The sequence below is a fragment of the Sinocyclocheilus anshuiensis genome, unplaced genomic scaffold (assembly GCF_001515605.1).
Source record: "Sinocyclocheilus anshuiensis isolate Anshui unplaced genomic scaffold, SAMN03320099.WGS_v1.1 scaffold267, whole genome shotgun sequence".
NCBI classification, from domain to species: Eukaryota; Metazoa; Chordata; class Actinopteri; order Cypriniformes; family Cyprinidae; genus Sinocyclocheilus; species Sinocyclocheilus anshuiensis.
In genome coordinates this window covers 1,909,567-1,925,204 of record NW_015552637.1, presented here as the reverse complement: position 1 = coordinate 1,925,204, position 15,638 = coordinate 1,909,567, and the positions used below count along the sequence as shown (strand labels likewise).

The 15,638-nt window shown below is 36.7% G+C and overlaps 1 protein-coding gene across 3 annotated transcripts in view; it reads left to right on the top strand.

Moving 5' to 3' along the window:
- atp2c1 (ATPase secretory pathway Ca2+ transporting 1) overlaps positions 1 to 15,638 on the top strand; it is a 41,561-nt gene that overhangs the window by 9,236 nt on the left and 16,687 nt on the right. For all 3 annotated transcript variants that reach the window (XM_016458291.1, XM_016458293.1, XM_016458292.1), the window contains exons 3-13: positions 3,894 to 4,010; positions 8,805 to 8,894; positions 8,986 to 9,021; positions 9,241 to 9,302; positions 10,711 to 10,819; positions 11,261 to 11,416; positions 12,073 to 12,141; positions 12,240 to 12,315; positions 12,471 to 12,537; positions 12,654 to 12,778; positions 14,790 to 14,887. In XM_016458291.1, coding sequence (XP_016313777.1) covers positions 3,894 to 4,010; positions 8,805 to 8,894; positions 8,986 to 9,021; positions 9,241 to 9,302; positions 10,711 to 10,819; positions 11,261 to 11,416; positions 12,073 to 12,141; positions 12,240 to 12,315; positions 12,471 to 12,537; positions 12,654 to 12,778; positions 14,790 to 14,887 — 1,005 coding nt within the window. The remainder of the gene's footprint in view (positions 1 to 3,893; positions 4,011 to 8,804; positions 8,895 to 8,985; positions 9,022 to 9,240; positions 9,303 to 10,710; positions 10,820 to 11,260; positions 11,417 to 12,072; positions 12,142 to 12,239; positions 12,316 to 12,470; positions 12,538 to 12,653; positions 12,779 to 14,789; positions 14,888 to 15,638) is intronic.

Here is a 15,638-nt window from a genome sequence, read left to right as displayed (position 1 = left end):
GGTTCACATGCGTACCGAACCGAAAGACCCGTACCGAAACGGTTCGGTACGAATACGTGTACCGTTACACCCCTAGAGCTAACAGTTGTATTTTTGAACAACGATTAATAACTTCTGTAGCAAATGTAGCTATTGCTCATTGTGAATGTTAATGCATTAAAGGGTTAGTTCACCCAAAAATGAAAATTAGCCCACAAATTACTCGCCCTCAGGTCATCCTAGGTGTATATGACTTTCTTCTTTCAGACAAATCCAGTCGGAGTTATATTAAAAATTGTCTTTGATCTTTCAAGCTGTTTAATGCCACTCAGCGGGTGTTGCATGCATCAGTCCAAAATAAGTTAAATAAAAAGCACCCATCCATAAAAAAAAGAGTCTCACACGGCTCCGGGGGGTGAACAAAGGCCACCAGTAGCGAATCAATGCGTTTTTGTAAGAAAAATATCCAAATTCAAAACGTAATAATCACTTTAATGTAGCTTGCACCAACAGTCCTACACGGAAGCAGCTCCGGGCGGATGACATATGAGTTCAGCGTTGCGCATGCGCCGGTGAGTCTCGTGAAAACCAACGTTTGTTAACAGGAGCAAAGGAAGCAAAGTTTCCTTACTTTAGCAAAGGAAAACCAGTCTCCTCTTGGCTTATATCGAAGTAAAATACCGTGCTGACTCACAACCCACGCAAGCTAGATAATTCCGCACACAGCTGCAATTCCAGGTTTTCAAACAGAGATGGCGACAAAGAGGCAAAATTTACGAACTGCAGCTTCAAATATTTAATTGATTGGCAACCCTAATAGCTGCACAAGATATGAACAAACTCTCTGCAATGATACATTTTATATATTATTGTTTAATTATCAGAGCAAGTGTAATTTTGCTGCATCATAGTTCAATTCTTTATTTTGACTTGTTGACATTTAATGTTGTTGATTCATTTTCAGTAATTGCACTGTTATAGAGTACAAAAAAGATTTGTTGATCATACTACAGTTGCGTATCTCTTCCATGCCACTATTGTTGGTTGCCTTGACTGTTTCTGTGCAACTTAATCAGTTATTTAAGGGAGTAGTTCCATACACAAGTGTTTTAGAGATTACAACCTGAAAGATATGCATGTACATGTGGTAACCAATGTATAAACAGAATTATTAACTCAAGTTTAAAAGTTTAGCCATGACTTTTCATATATAACTTAATGGAAGCATGTGCATCATTATTGATCACAGTTTTAACCAGTAGGAGACTAAACAAAGTTCAGCTGGTCTTTTTGGGGGGATTTGTTGGGATGAAAGAAATAAATTAAAGATAATTGCATCCTTTTATTTTACTTTATTTCATATAAGAACATAATTAAATATACAATTTTATAATGTGAATCAAAATGCGTTCTGTGGTTACAAATGTGAATAATGGCATATTTACATTGCATACTTATATTTTTCATAATGATTTATATGAGCTATGTAAAAGGGATCACATTAAACCAAGACAGTCTTAACTTACATTTATAGTTTAATTAGTACAACTTGGTAAAATGCATCAGCAAATCTTTCTAGAACTTTCAAATTCAAGAGTCCATTTTGGCATAAGTGGCATAAGAGATAGTCTGCCATTATTGCAAATTAATGAACGTCAGATCAGGATACCAGCGTAAAGTAGTCATTATACTAATACTAAAATATAAATATTTGGCTGCAGAATGCCACAACTGAGCAATCAGAATCAGGTATTCCATAATGCAACTTCTAGGAACTTCTAGGAACAATATTGAGGGTTGACTTTAAATGTCAACATCCTTTGTTGTTCCTGGATCAGCAGTCCCATCAAGCATTATTGGCACCTGATTTAGTGCCAGGGCAAGGCATAGATAGGACTTTGATTGTTCAATATGAATTATGTTTCCTGGAGCAAAACAGGATGTTGATCCTGGATCACGTTCTGCTTATTTAAAGCACATTGTGTGTCTAGCCACAGCCTATCGAAACAACAGCAGAACAAGTCCAGTTGAATTTCCTCATGCAGTCAAACATTCACCAAATGCACAGACGGCATGCTTTGACACTGAGGAATTCAAAGCTCATCCCTGCAGATACCACACAGTGTTCCCCTAATGAATCATGCCAGGAAAATTAGAGAGTGCTGGGATGCTCTTGCAATCTCAGCGTGGATGATAGAGCTTGTAGTGCCATGTCCATCACCACACTGACATGACCATCTGCTCCCAGAAGACCTTTATTCATCCACTGTCATCAACATTCAGCCACAGTCTCCGGGAAGCACTTTAACCATGAATAATACACCATGGGTAGTAGTATTATATAGGGCTGGGTATCGATTCAGATGTTTCGATTCGATTTCGATTCGCAAGCTCTCGATTCGATTCGATTCTCGATTTTTTTGATTACATTCAGTGAATATAGTTTTAATACAAATGCTATTGATATTTCTAAAAAATTAACAGTAAACATCAGTTTACAAATGGTGAATTAATAAAAAGAAATTAAGCCACATGCCTGTATTTTAAACCTATACTTTTTTTTTTGTATGGGTCCTTTTTTAAACAATAGGGCCCTATAAAATGTTCTTAATTTTTCTGGTAATCAGATGAAGGCATAAAACATTAATTTAATTATCCTAATCAAATGAATATTAAACCCTTTTATTTTTTGGCAAACAAAGTGCTGCACAACAGAGGTTTACTGTTAAAATTAAAAAGAAAACCGATGTGATTATTCCTTTAAAAATAAAGATTTATTAATATTTATTAGCAGTAGTAGCATTGATTCTTCAGACTGCTAAATAGTAATAAATTCAGACAGTAGAACGTTAAACTAACCTTTTATTTTGACGGGTTGCCGTGAAGAACTTGCAGCTGCTGTGTATGTGATATGACGGTAGTTTTCTAAAACGAAATGGTAAAATGCTAATGAAGTGACTCTCAGAGCAGCTGGAGATGACATTCGTGTTCATATCATCATATAGTGAGACGGCAGAAGCTGAAAACACCGCGAGCGTCATCCGCGCTTTAGTATGTGTAAACAAAACAGTGCGCCCCGCCATTCATTCATTGCGGAAATCATGGCGCCTTATGCGTGATATCAAATGCTTCCGCAGATTTATAGTATTACTATAGCATTTCACCTGAGCATTGCGAATCACGCGTATGGCCATGATAAGCGCTGAATGAATGACAGGCTTTCTGTTGTAACATCGCGCAAGGTAAATAAGGGTGACATCTAGTGGAGAAGACTAATGATAAGATTCATGTTAATCAGATCTTATTTTAAATGTGTGCTGAAATAAATCCCGGATAAGATCGATTCGCAGCTTTTGAGAATCGATATCGAATCGACGTCATTAAAAAAAACGATGAATCGAAAAATCGATTTTTTTGCCCAGCCCTAGTATTTTAATAGAAAATAAAACAATATGTCTTTCATTTGTGTACCCACAGAAGCTGCCATGTTTTTGAGTGTAAACTGAACATGGAAAGCAAAGGAGATCTTTTGGCTTTCCAGTTTGTTGTAAAGCGATACAAAGCGGTCAGATTTGGTTGTACTCAGCACGATTCCTAATATTGCTCAGACAGCAGGTCTGTAGGTACAGTCATCAAGCTTTTTATGCTCTCTCCAGTTCACGATACAGTGCTCTGGTCTCAAGGTCTTTCTTTGCGCAGGGAGCAGAAATGCATTGTTGGTGACGGTTATCTAACAGTAGGCGTACCAAAGCTCAAGTTCCAGGACACTGGCTTTATTAGTTGTTTCCATGGCTCCAGCGTTCTTATCTGTTAGTGGTTAATGTCAGTTGTCATGGTTACGCATCAGATGAGTGTTATTTTGGGAAAGCTGTTTTTTTTTTTTTGACAATTCTCTTCGTCTCTCCCTTTGTTAGGCTGACCTGCAGTTTGGTCTCACCCAGGAGGAGGTTACACGACGTCGCGCCTACCACGGATGGAACGAGTTTGACATTAGTGAAGATGAACCACTCTGGAAAAGATATCTCTCTCAGGTAGGTTGGTTGGCAAAAAAATGTACAAAAGCAAAAAAAAAAAAAAAAAAATTTGATTCTTAACTTGCTAATTCCAGAATTTCAGGCAATAGCAATTTAAATGAAATTAACATTTTTGGTACCACAGCAAAAAAACTGTGCCTAACCCTAACACAATGAACACGGTCCTTTAAATTAAATTTAATTATAAATATTATCAAATTAAATAATTTATCAACTCTAACACGGTGTCTACACCGGACACGAGCGGCACGGCACGACAAAATACTATAGAACTCTTTATAATAAGTGATGCTGTCTACGTTGGATGCGGCGTGGCGTTGCATGACACAACAATTCCCCGACAGTAAACTGCTGCCTTGTTCCGTTTATGACGTACTGACACAAAGTTCAAACGATTTGCAAGGATTGCTTTGTTGTAGACACACTGGACACAAGTCAGTAATAAAATTATGAAAAAATGAATGAATTAGAATCAATAAAATAAAAATAATTGAATGACCCAGTTCTGTCTTCCAATATAGCCATGACAGGTCGCTGTCCTCTGTGGAAAAATGTCAGTCCACCTTGGTCAGGAGGTTTGTGCTGATTGGCTAAATATAGTAATATAACTGGAAGGATTTATATATTTTCCCACATTCACCTGGGCCCTCTTCAGAGGTGGCACACTTTGTCGCCTTCATCCTTTGTGGGTCCCCGAGTGAGATGCATCCCCATTTCTCTAAAACTGCAAAGCTTGTGTAATATATTTCTAGCTGTAAGTCATAACAAGGGTAAATTTGTAGCACAAACATGTCATGTCACAACTCTCAGTGTGACTGGGTGGTTAATGCTGATAATTACTCTGTGAAAGAATGTCCTTTTCTTGTCATTACTGCTAATCTTTGCAATTACAAAGGCTTCTTTATGTCTTTTTTAACACCTGTGATTACATTTAATTTTCTCATGCAGCCACAGCTCAGTTGCCAGTTTTACCTTTGTCTTACCTCTGCTGTTCAGAGTAGAAAAGGCTTGTTTTCTGGGCGAGTAAAAAGCGTCCGAGTCTGTGAACACTATCACTGTGTTTCAGAGAGTCGCTTTAAAAGCAACAAGCTGTCATGCCTTTAATCTATCACTTCATATTCTCTTTTTGCTTTGGGATGTGCCGACCTCCCTCTGTCTCTCTCTTTTCTGTTTTGTTCTCCCCCATTCTGTCTCGCTTTCAGGCACCCTCCCCGTTTAACACACCATGCTTTACAGACCAGGACATATGAGACTTTTTTTTTTTTGTCAGGCACGACAACCAGCGCCGCTTTAAAATAATCTCCCCTACTTTTTTCTTTTTTCTCCAGATTTATTCAAATTCTCAAAGGTATTTTTATCACAGTGCAACCAGCCCTAAGCACAAAGCTATGCCATAAATCCGGATGTGTCACAGTAGACGTGAGAGAAAGTCAAAGCACTTTTAGCAGACGGCAAAGTCAAACCCTGTTTTTTTGCCTTCCTATGCTGTGTGTAACCTGCCTGTAACTGTGCATTCGTGGTTTGGTTTTCAAAAGGCTGCCGTATTGCACGCTCAAAGGAAATGATGAGCTCATCTTGTGTGGTGCTGTTAATTGCCGGTTATGCAAACGCAGCGATCCGCGGGTGTCAGATCCTGCCGTAGATTAAAGCTCTGCATTCTCTGTATGTGGCCAATCAAAGAAAGTTAACCCACACTCCCATCTTTTAATCTTCACTTTCTAGTGCTTATCCAGTGTGTCATTAGCAATTTCTGGTGCCATTGGTTATCAGGTAATCTTGAGGACTTTGAAATAAGCCAAATTACATGCGTGACTAAATTTCCTGTCGAAACAGTGTCACTCCACCGCAAGCATTCCATTTAGTGTTAAACTGAACATTTTGAATTTTTTGCGTTTGAGTCGACTATGAAACTGTTTTTTTGTAGATTGGAAACTAATATATTTCTAGACCCTGTCTACCATTGATGTTTTTTGCATGACACATGCCTCTCACAGGGCTTGGTGATGTAGCTAAAAAAATATATTTTTAATACTAATAACATAATAAAGGTTCCACACTGGTACACATATTTATTTATATAATATACATGCTTTATATACATGTGTAACTATATACATACATTTAAATTACATTTAATAATTTAACAGACGCTTTTATCCAAAACAACTTGCAATTGAGGACAATAGAAGCAATCAAACAAACAAAAGAGCAACAATATGAAAGTGCTGTGACAAGGCCTGGATAGTCTAACAGAGTACACGTAGCAAGGTTTTTTTTTTTTTTTTTTTATAAATAAAAAGTAGATAGAATAGAATAGAGCTAGTGTTAGAGAGTCAAGGTTTTTTGAATAAAAAGAAAAGTATATAGAAACAAAATAGAATAGAGAGTGCTAGTGTTAGAGGGTCAAGTTTTGTTTTTTGTTTTTTTAAATAATAAAGTATAAACATAGTAATGTTTACCCGCGTAAGGTGAATTCCAGAAGTCTGAGACCACTGTTGCAAATCTGAGACTCAAAATCTAGTTTAAAGAGATTTAACATTTAAATGAGCAAAAAATAAGGATTGTAACTTTTTCCTTTTTTTAAAAGACTAAAGGCCCGTTCACACCAAGCACGATAACTATAAAGATAATGATAAAGATATAGTTCTAAAAATCGTTCTCAATATTAAAGAAAAGCAGAGTCCACACCACAGCTATAACGATAAAGGCACAGAGAAACGATATAGTTGGAATCATTTTCAGAATGATTTTTTCCAGCTGATGAATGATACAAACATTGACAGCCAATCAGAACCCATCCTGCGATAAAGAGATCGAGAATTTAAAGCAGCAGACGAGCGTGCGCTGAGAATAAACAGACGATATTGTCCGCTGGTGTGGATGCTAATATCGTTATCTTTATAGTTATCGTTCTTGGTGTGAACCAACTTAATTGTTTCTTTTTTTGTGTGTGGCAACACAAACAAATTGTTAAATCATTGTTGGAACTGATTCACAGAAATGTTTAAGCTAAGTGATTTGCTGCAACAAATAGAAAATGGCATTTTTGCTAGTAAACTGAACTATTTTTTGACTATATAGCAAAAATTAGCTGGCCGTGTTGTGTATGAAATTTAATTTGTTCAGTATTAACAACTACTTAGTCCCAAAGCATAGAAGACCAATATTGTAAATCGGTTTGGGCTTTGGTTTCTTGCCATCTGTAAAGACACGTGTGTGTCTGCTAGTGATCGACCGATATTGATTTTTTTTATAACCGATAACAATTATTTGCATGTTTATGTGCCCGATAACCGCTATGCAGAACCGATATTTATTTACTGTTATAAAGTAAATAAATGACTGAGTGACGTAAGAACATACTTCCCTTTGGTTTTTCCTCTTTTCAGTCATCTTTTTTTTTTTTTTTTTTAGCAGTGTTAAATTTAATCTTCATATTACAACAATTTAAAAAAAACATTTTATTTATAAAAAGCATCAACAGCAACAACACTAATATTAACAATAAGCAAAATAAATGTAGAATGTGTAATGTTTTCAAATGGAGAAAATAAATAAAGGACAGGAGTCATATCAACTTCATTTTAAACTACAGTTTTAGTAGGTTTATAAGCTGTTTAATAGGCTACAGAGTCAAGAATAATTCACTGGATAATGTTAATTCACTGAATAATATTCTCTGGAATATTGGAATATAACAAACAAAACATCGTATTTTATTGCATTTCTCAACTGGAATGTTATATCAGAATTATTAATAATGTTTTTGTACTTCTAGATTATGAAATGCCTGCTGACAGCGCAGTTTATCTATGTAGTTACACAGAACTATACTCAAACTGCGATCGCTCGCGGAGATGATAAATAATTAATTTCCATAGAGTTTTATTTATTTAGATGTTTATTAACGAAATTATGGTTATATGGTAAATGTTAATAACGCTTCACGAGACTAATGATGAGCAAATATACAACAGAGAGAGAGAACTAAATTCTGCGCTTTTATTTCCAACATGCGCTTATTCATGGCTGTATTATTTAACTCATGCAAAGTTACGTCTTTATTGGGAGAGGATCTTGACGGATTATCTACGTGACTCCAACTTCACGAGACAAACGATGAGCATAGACAGAGAGAGAATTCAGTTCAGTGCTTTTATTTCCAACATGGGCTCATTCATGGCTGCATATTATTTAATTCAGGCAAAGTTACGTCTTTATTGGGACAGGACTTGACAGATTATTTTACATGACTCCGTGAGTTGGTCTCTATTTCATAGAGCCAAGCTGCATGAACTACATATCAGGCATTTATGTAATGCATCTAATTTGTGCATAAATGGCTGTTATGTAAATAAAGTTTACTAACTACAGCAAATCAAGTACCTGCACCATGCCGTTGTTGTTGTTGTCTCGTCTCCCCTCAGACGCGCTGCAATGGCGATCCTGTGCGCAATTCTCAAAACACCCACAAGATGGCGGTGTTTATCAGTGAATCCGATATTACAAAACCGATATCCGATTATGGTAAAATGCTTAAATATCGGGAAAAATATCGGTAAATCGATATATCGGTTGATCTCTAGTCTGTGGTATCTGAAAAAGCAAACTACATGACACAGAGGTCAATAATTGTTGCCGTCATGTATAGCTAACATTGATTTTTGTACCTCAAGCCCTGAGGCAGATAAACACAGACCTTCACATTGAGATGTGGGACACAATGAATTCTGAGAAGTATTGCATCCCTATGCAGTCTCTGAATTATCCTCTCTCTCTTTTGGTCTCCAGTTTAAAGACCCACTCATCCTGTTGCTGCTGGCATCCGCTGTCATCAGTGTGTTGATGCGTCAGTTTGATGATGCCGTCAGTATCACCGTGGTAAGTTCCTGCTCACTCCCCTTGTCAGACATTTGATTTCCTTGAAGTACTGGATTGGTCTATTAACACTCGTGTATCATTCTTATTGCAGGCCATTATTATTGTTGTTACAGTTGCCTTTGTACAGGTAAATCCAACATACATTGATGAAATTACCTCATTTGACATTATTTGATGTGACATCAGTCATGTAAAGCGATAGACCTTAGAATCAATGCTAATGTCCAAATATTTTGGGGAACTTGAAGGTTTTTGGGAAAACTTGAAGTCTCATAGATTAATGAGGTGTAGTGAGAGTGTAAGTGCGGAGGACATTTACTGTCAGCTCTGTTCTTCTTCACTTTAGGAATACCGCTCAGAAAAATCCCTGGAGGAGCTGGGGAAACTTGTGCCTCCAGAATGCCATTGGTGAGCATTATTGACAAAACTCGAAAGCACTTTTCCTTCTACAGCTCTGAAAGCTTTAATAGATTTCTATGTAAAAAACAAATGGCTCTTAAAATTGGATCTGGCTTAACAAATAAATTACACAAACTCAATCCTACCTTTGGAAAAATGCATAAACTACTATTCAAATTTTGTGGTCAGTAAGTTTTTTTGAAATGTTTTTAAAGTAAGTCTCTTATGCTCATCAAAGTTGTATTTATTTGCTTAAAAATACCAATTTTTCCCCTGATCCCCAATTTTTCAACAGTTGTGTATGTTCCAGTAAAATCATTTATGGAACAAAAAATTTATTTATTTTTGATGCTGGTTAATACACACATACATTAGTGACACATAAATTTTTACCATCACATGAAGATCCCACCATATGTGCCTCATGCCAGTGTCACTGTCTGTAAAACACATTTTATTGGACTGTGATATTTATAATCTTCTGAGAAAACGGTTTTATTCCACTGAAATCCTCAGTGTTTATTAAAAAATGAATCTTAAACATCTTATAGGTTTTTAGTTATATTATCTATAATTATATCTTGCCTTAAATAGATGAGGAAGCCTTTCTTTCTTTCTTTCTTTCTTTTTTTTCTTTCTTTCTTTCTTTCCATCACATGAAGATCCCACCATATGTGCCTCATGCCAGTGTCACTGTCTGTAAAACACATTTTATTGGACTGTGATATTTATAATCTTCTGAGAAAACGGTTTTATTCCACTGAAATCCTCAGTGTTTATTAAAAAATGAATCTTAAACATCTTATAGGTTTTTAGTTATATTATCTATAATTATATCTTGCCTTAAATAGATGAGGAAGCCTTTCTTTCTTTCTTTTTTTTCTTTCTTTCTTTCTTTCTTTCTTTCTTTCTTTCTTTCTTTCCTTCCTTAACTACATTAATGATAAAAGATGTCAGGACAGTGGGTGTGAGGTCTTGACGTCTTAGGTGTATTTTCCAGAGCATTACACCCACCAAATGCATAAAAGGCAGCCTTTCAGACAACATATGGAGAGAGTGAGAATGGGAGGTGTAATTTCCACTTCAAACACACAAAGTCTGGTATTTGCACTTCAAAACCGGGCCATGCCACAGCCTTGAGCCCTGTTCCCAAACACCTGTAGAACACCTTCAGCATGCACCACCATGTGTTATCCTGCTTTTTTCTGTCACTTCCTAATCGGGCACAAGTTTCCCACAACAAGCATTTTTTTATTGCCAAGACTATTGGAGGTACATTAACAAAACTATCTGACCTCTGTCTAGCCCGCAGGGCACGGATCTCAAGGTCTGTCCGCACGACTTCACTGGTCTAATTTCAAACTGTTCAACAAGCAGTATCTCTGTTTCCCTCTTTCCAACTCTCCCTATGCTCTAGTGTTCGAGAAGGACGTCTGGAGCACCTTCTGGCACGAGAGCTTGTGCCTGGGGACACCGTCTGTCTGTCAGTCGGAGAGAGAGTCCCAGCAGACCTGCGCCTGTTTGAGGTGTGAATGGATATAGACACATAGTAACATCGCTCCTTTTTGCTTTCTCCTCTTCTATGCACATAGTGACTGCATTTATATGCACGTCAATATTTTTGAGCATTTGATCATATTTTGATTATGTAAGCATCATGTAAAACCATTACCTTACTAATGCCATAAGCAAACACTTAATTCAGAATATTCACTGTAACTGAATGTCCAAACAAATGTATTTTTGGGTGTTATTAGAAGGCTCCAGAGTTGGACTTAAGTAAAAAATTATGTACATGTAAACTGTTACTATTACACTGTTGTCAAAAACATCCTAGTACAATATGTGCTTAAAGATTTACCAGATTGCACAATCGAATGGCAGTTAGTGGTAGAAATGCTTGTGCCTAAAATAGCTGCAATGTTCTGATGGCCTGTTAGTGAAGCTGACCCTTCACTGCCCTGCAGGCGATGGATCTGTCAGTTGATGAGTCCAGTTTGACAGGAGAGACCACCCCCTGCACTAAGACCTCTGCCCCTCAGCCGGCTGCCACCAATGGCGATATCACGTCCCGCAGTAATATTGCCTTCATGGGTACACTTGTGCGCTGTGGGAAGGCCAAGGTACAGTTACATCTCATACTTCACTAGTCCTGCATCCCAATTTACCCCCCGCAGAATTCCTTAGAGAATTCATACTTCAAATTGCCTTCATTAATAAAATTGTACATATTCCCCACTGCTTGCTTGTTTGTTTTATGTTTTCCTTTAGTATAACTGGATTTTGAAAGCATTTTAGATAAATGTTTAAATAAGGTAACATTTCACTGGTGCTCTGTGGGAAGGCCAAGGTACTATTACATGTTTGTAATTGCAATTTGATTAATCGGACCACAAGATACCACCAAAAATAACGTTAATAAATAAATAAAACTAAATGTGTGTGCATAGTTATTAGTGAGTTTTGATTTGTGTGAAATGTGCTGAAGTTTAACGTCAAGTCACAGTTTGTTTTTCTGATGTCCAAGCACAGAGATATTTAATTAATTTGTTGTTTTATTTTACATTTGGTGGGAAATAATTGAATATTGATGCATTATTAATTTTATTATATTAAAATAGTATTTATTTACTGATTTAATTAATTTATTCATTCTCCCATAATTAGAAAATGTGAAAAAAAGTGATTCGAGATTCTGATTCAGACATTTCTATTTTTTCTTTGGATAAGACAAATGATATTTGCACACATTTTTAATAATTTTGCTTTTAAATTGTAGGGCATTGTCATAGGCACTGGAGAAAACTCTGAATTTGGTGAAGTTTTTAAGATGATGCAAGCAGAGGAGGTAATCAAGCATAAACCAAAGGGATTGACATTATAAAAAATAATAAAAAAACATCTTTGCTTCACATTTAATTTTTTTTCTATTTGTTATTTAAACAGGCTCCTAAAACCCCATTACAGAAAAGCATGGATTTGCTGGGAAAACAGCTCTCCCTTTATTCCTTCGGGATAATCGGTAGACATCTTGTTAAGATTGTTCAATTAACATTCATTGCACTTTCATGAGTTTAGTGATGCATACCATCTCATTAAAAATGCAAACCCTAATTTCTGTTCTGTCATATCCTGTATTCGTTCTTTGTGACGGCACTAATATATTTCCAATTTCAGGGGTGATCATGATGGTCGGATGGCTTCAGGGGAAGTACATTCTAGACATGTTCACCATAGGTGTCAGGTATGTCTTTAATCAGTGAGTCCAGCACAGAGACAGATGTTACCGTGAGGCATATGACTTGACACGTAGTGCAGGTTTTGGCTTTTTAAGTTTTGCATCATTGCTCTTCTCTTCAGCCTGGCTGTGGCAGCTATCCCAGAAGGCCTCCCCATTGTAGTGACAGTGACTTTGGCACTGGGAGTGATGAGGATGGTGAAGAAACGGGCGATCGTTAAGAAACTGCCTATAGTGGAGACACTGAGTATGTTCTACATTTGTTCTACATTTCTACATGACCCAGACTTTGCATTGAACATCATGTGGTGACCCAATGTAGTACAAAAAGTCTTTATTTTGCAAAAAGTTAACAAAAGTGTCTTTTAAGTCACTGAAATGTATTTATATTACGTTGTACTGCATTGGTGTGCATTAGTCTCTTGTGTTCTAATGGTTTAAAAGTACACTGTAGTGGCCAAAAACCAAGTTTATTCATCCAAGTTTGAGGGCATGGCACGCAACCTGCCGGTATTGCTATCTGGCTAATTTGGCTACAATAAATAGTGACAGATATTTTTTTGCAAAATGCTAAATGACTTTCCTTCTAAAAGCTATTAAACATTTTTATTTTTCTATGCTAATGCTAGAGTGATTGCATTAAATGTTGCATGCGCTGCAAAAAATTAATATCTTCACCAGTATTTTTTTGTTTTCCAATTAAAAAAATTTAAACCTCCTTAAATTAAGATAGATTTACTTGAGATGCAAATTAAACATACGAAGTCTTGTTTTCTGAGAAATTAAACAAAATTAAGTAAGTTCATTTTTAAAACAAGAAACATGTCAAAATGTCGGTGGCAAATAAAAACTTGTTTTTCTTTTGATTAAAGTACATTTTTCTGACCCCATTGACAGATATTTGTTCTTGTTTTAATCATAAACTCACTTAATTGTGATCAGCAAGACTTCTTATCTTATGTGATTTTGCTTCTCAAGTAAATGTGTCTTGATTTAAGAATCTTCAGACATTTGTGCTGGAAAACGACAAAAATTAATCACTTTATTGCAGTGTGATCAGAACAGTAAAAGTTATTTCTATGTTCTGGTGGTTGAGAGCATAGATATTGAAGCATTCAAGCCATTTGTAAAATATTTTTTTTTAAATTAACAACTAATTGAGATCTATTGGAAGTTTTTTTTTCTTTGAAGACACCACATTGACGTATTGTCAAAATGTTTTCGTACATTTTCTTTACTTGTTCTTAAAAAGGTCTTATATAGTCCTAAATTTACATTCATAAAATGTATCTTTTACCCTATCAGAAAGAATGAATATTTACAAAACACTGATCAATTGAATACAGAAGGGAATGCCATAAATGATTTGTAATCTATTATCAAAGTACCTCTTGTCTAATGTTCAGACCAAGACCTTGTGCAGTTTCTTCCTGTTGGACAGCTCACAGGAGAACAAAAAAAGTCACTTTGGTTTTTTCTCCCCTCAGTGGCATTACATAATGAGTCATATGAGAATCAGTCAGCCCACAGAGTCAAATGACCAGCCACAGTCGCACTGAACATGCACTAATTTAATGCAGAGTAGACGCATTAAATCAGGTCCAAATGTTCTTGTGGGTGGCAGTAACATTTTAACATTTTTAAGAAATGTTTATTGCTATGGTTAGAACCATTTTCAAATGTGATGGACTTAATGGCTCTTTACTAATTATGAAACAACACTTATGCCAAGCAGAGGAATAAAACCCTTGTGGCTACAATATATTGTTAACGTGGTCACGACTAGGATTGTTTTGGCACAATTTGCAGAGGAGTTTTATCTACAAAACAATATTTGAATGTAGCTTTGACTAATTGCAGATGGTAATACAAGAATGCTAAGGGGCATTTATCCAGGACAATCAATCACCATCCAGGACTGAAACTGTTAAATAAATAAATGAAAATATATTTAATTATATTTTATGTAACTAAAAGTTATGAAATCAGTTGTTTCAACTCCAAAATCTTATTAGGTGAGCAACATGTAAAGCTGTTACCACTCAAGGCTATACATTTACATTTTACCATAGTTAAGGGTGTATTTTAACTCCACAAAAATGTTGTTTGTGTTCATATGGGAAATCATAATTATGTAGGTGTCTTGTTTCAATCTTTTAATACTGGGCCTCATTTCCATTTTCTCTTGACGGATATGAATGATTTAATGGAAATCAGAATCTCTTGGTTGTGTGTATTAACCTCCCTCTCCTCCCTAGGCTGCTGCAATGTGATCTGCTCTGATAAGACAGGCACTCTCACTAAAAATGAGATGACAGTCACTCACCTGTTCACCTCTGATGGACAGCACGCTGAGGTAAGGGCCCTAAAACTTTCAGGAGGATAAAAGCAGAAAGGATGTGACGTGTGGCCAAGTATGGTGTACTTGGCCACACGTCAAGTATGTACAATACTTGGAATTTGTGCTCTGAATTTAACCCATCCAAGTGCACACACACTGCAGTGAGTAGTGAACAAACACGCGCACACACTCCGTGAACACACACCCGGAGCAGTGGGCAGCCAATGCTGCGGCGCCCGGGGAGCAGTTGGGGGTTCGGTGCCTTGCTCAAGGGTCTCACCTCAGTCGTGGTATTGAAGATGGTTATTCACTCCCCCCACCGACAATTCCTGCCGGACCTGAGACTTGAATCCGCGACCTTCAGGTTACAAGTCCGACTCTCTATCCATTAGGCCACGACTGCCCCTCCTGTAAAATACAGTAAAATACACTACACTCCTTCCTCGCTTTTGTACCTTTGTGTACCTTTTCAAAAGGTACCACCCTAGTAACAGCTTTTGTACCTTTTTTCTGAGTGTACATGACCAAAATATCTGGACACCCAAACACTACACCCATATGTGCTTGTTGAGCACTGAATTTCTAAATTATTGGCATTAAAGGGGTCATATGATGCGATTTCAAGTTTTCCTTTGGAGTGTTACAAGCTGATTGTGCATAGATAAGATCCCTGAAGTTGCAAAGACTAAAGTCTCAAAACCAAAGAGATATTCTTTATCAAAGTTAAGACTCTGCCACGCCCCCCTAAAACGGCTCGTTCTAACAC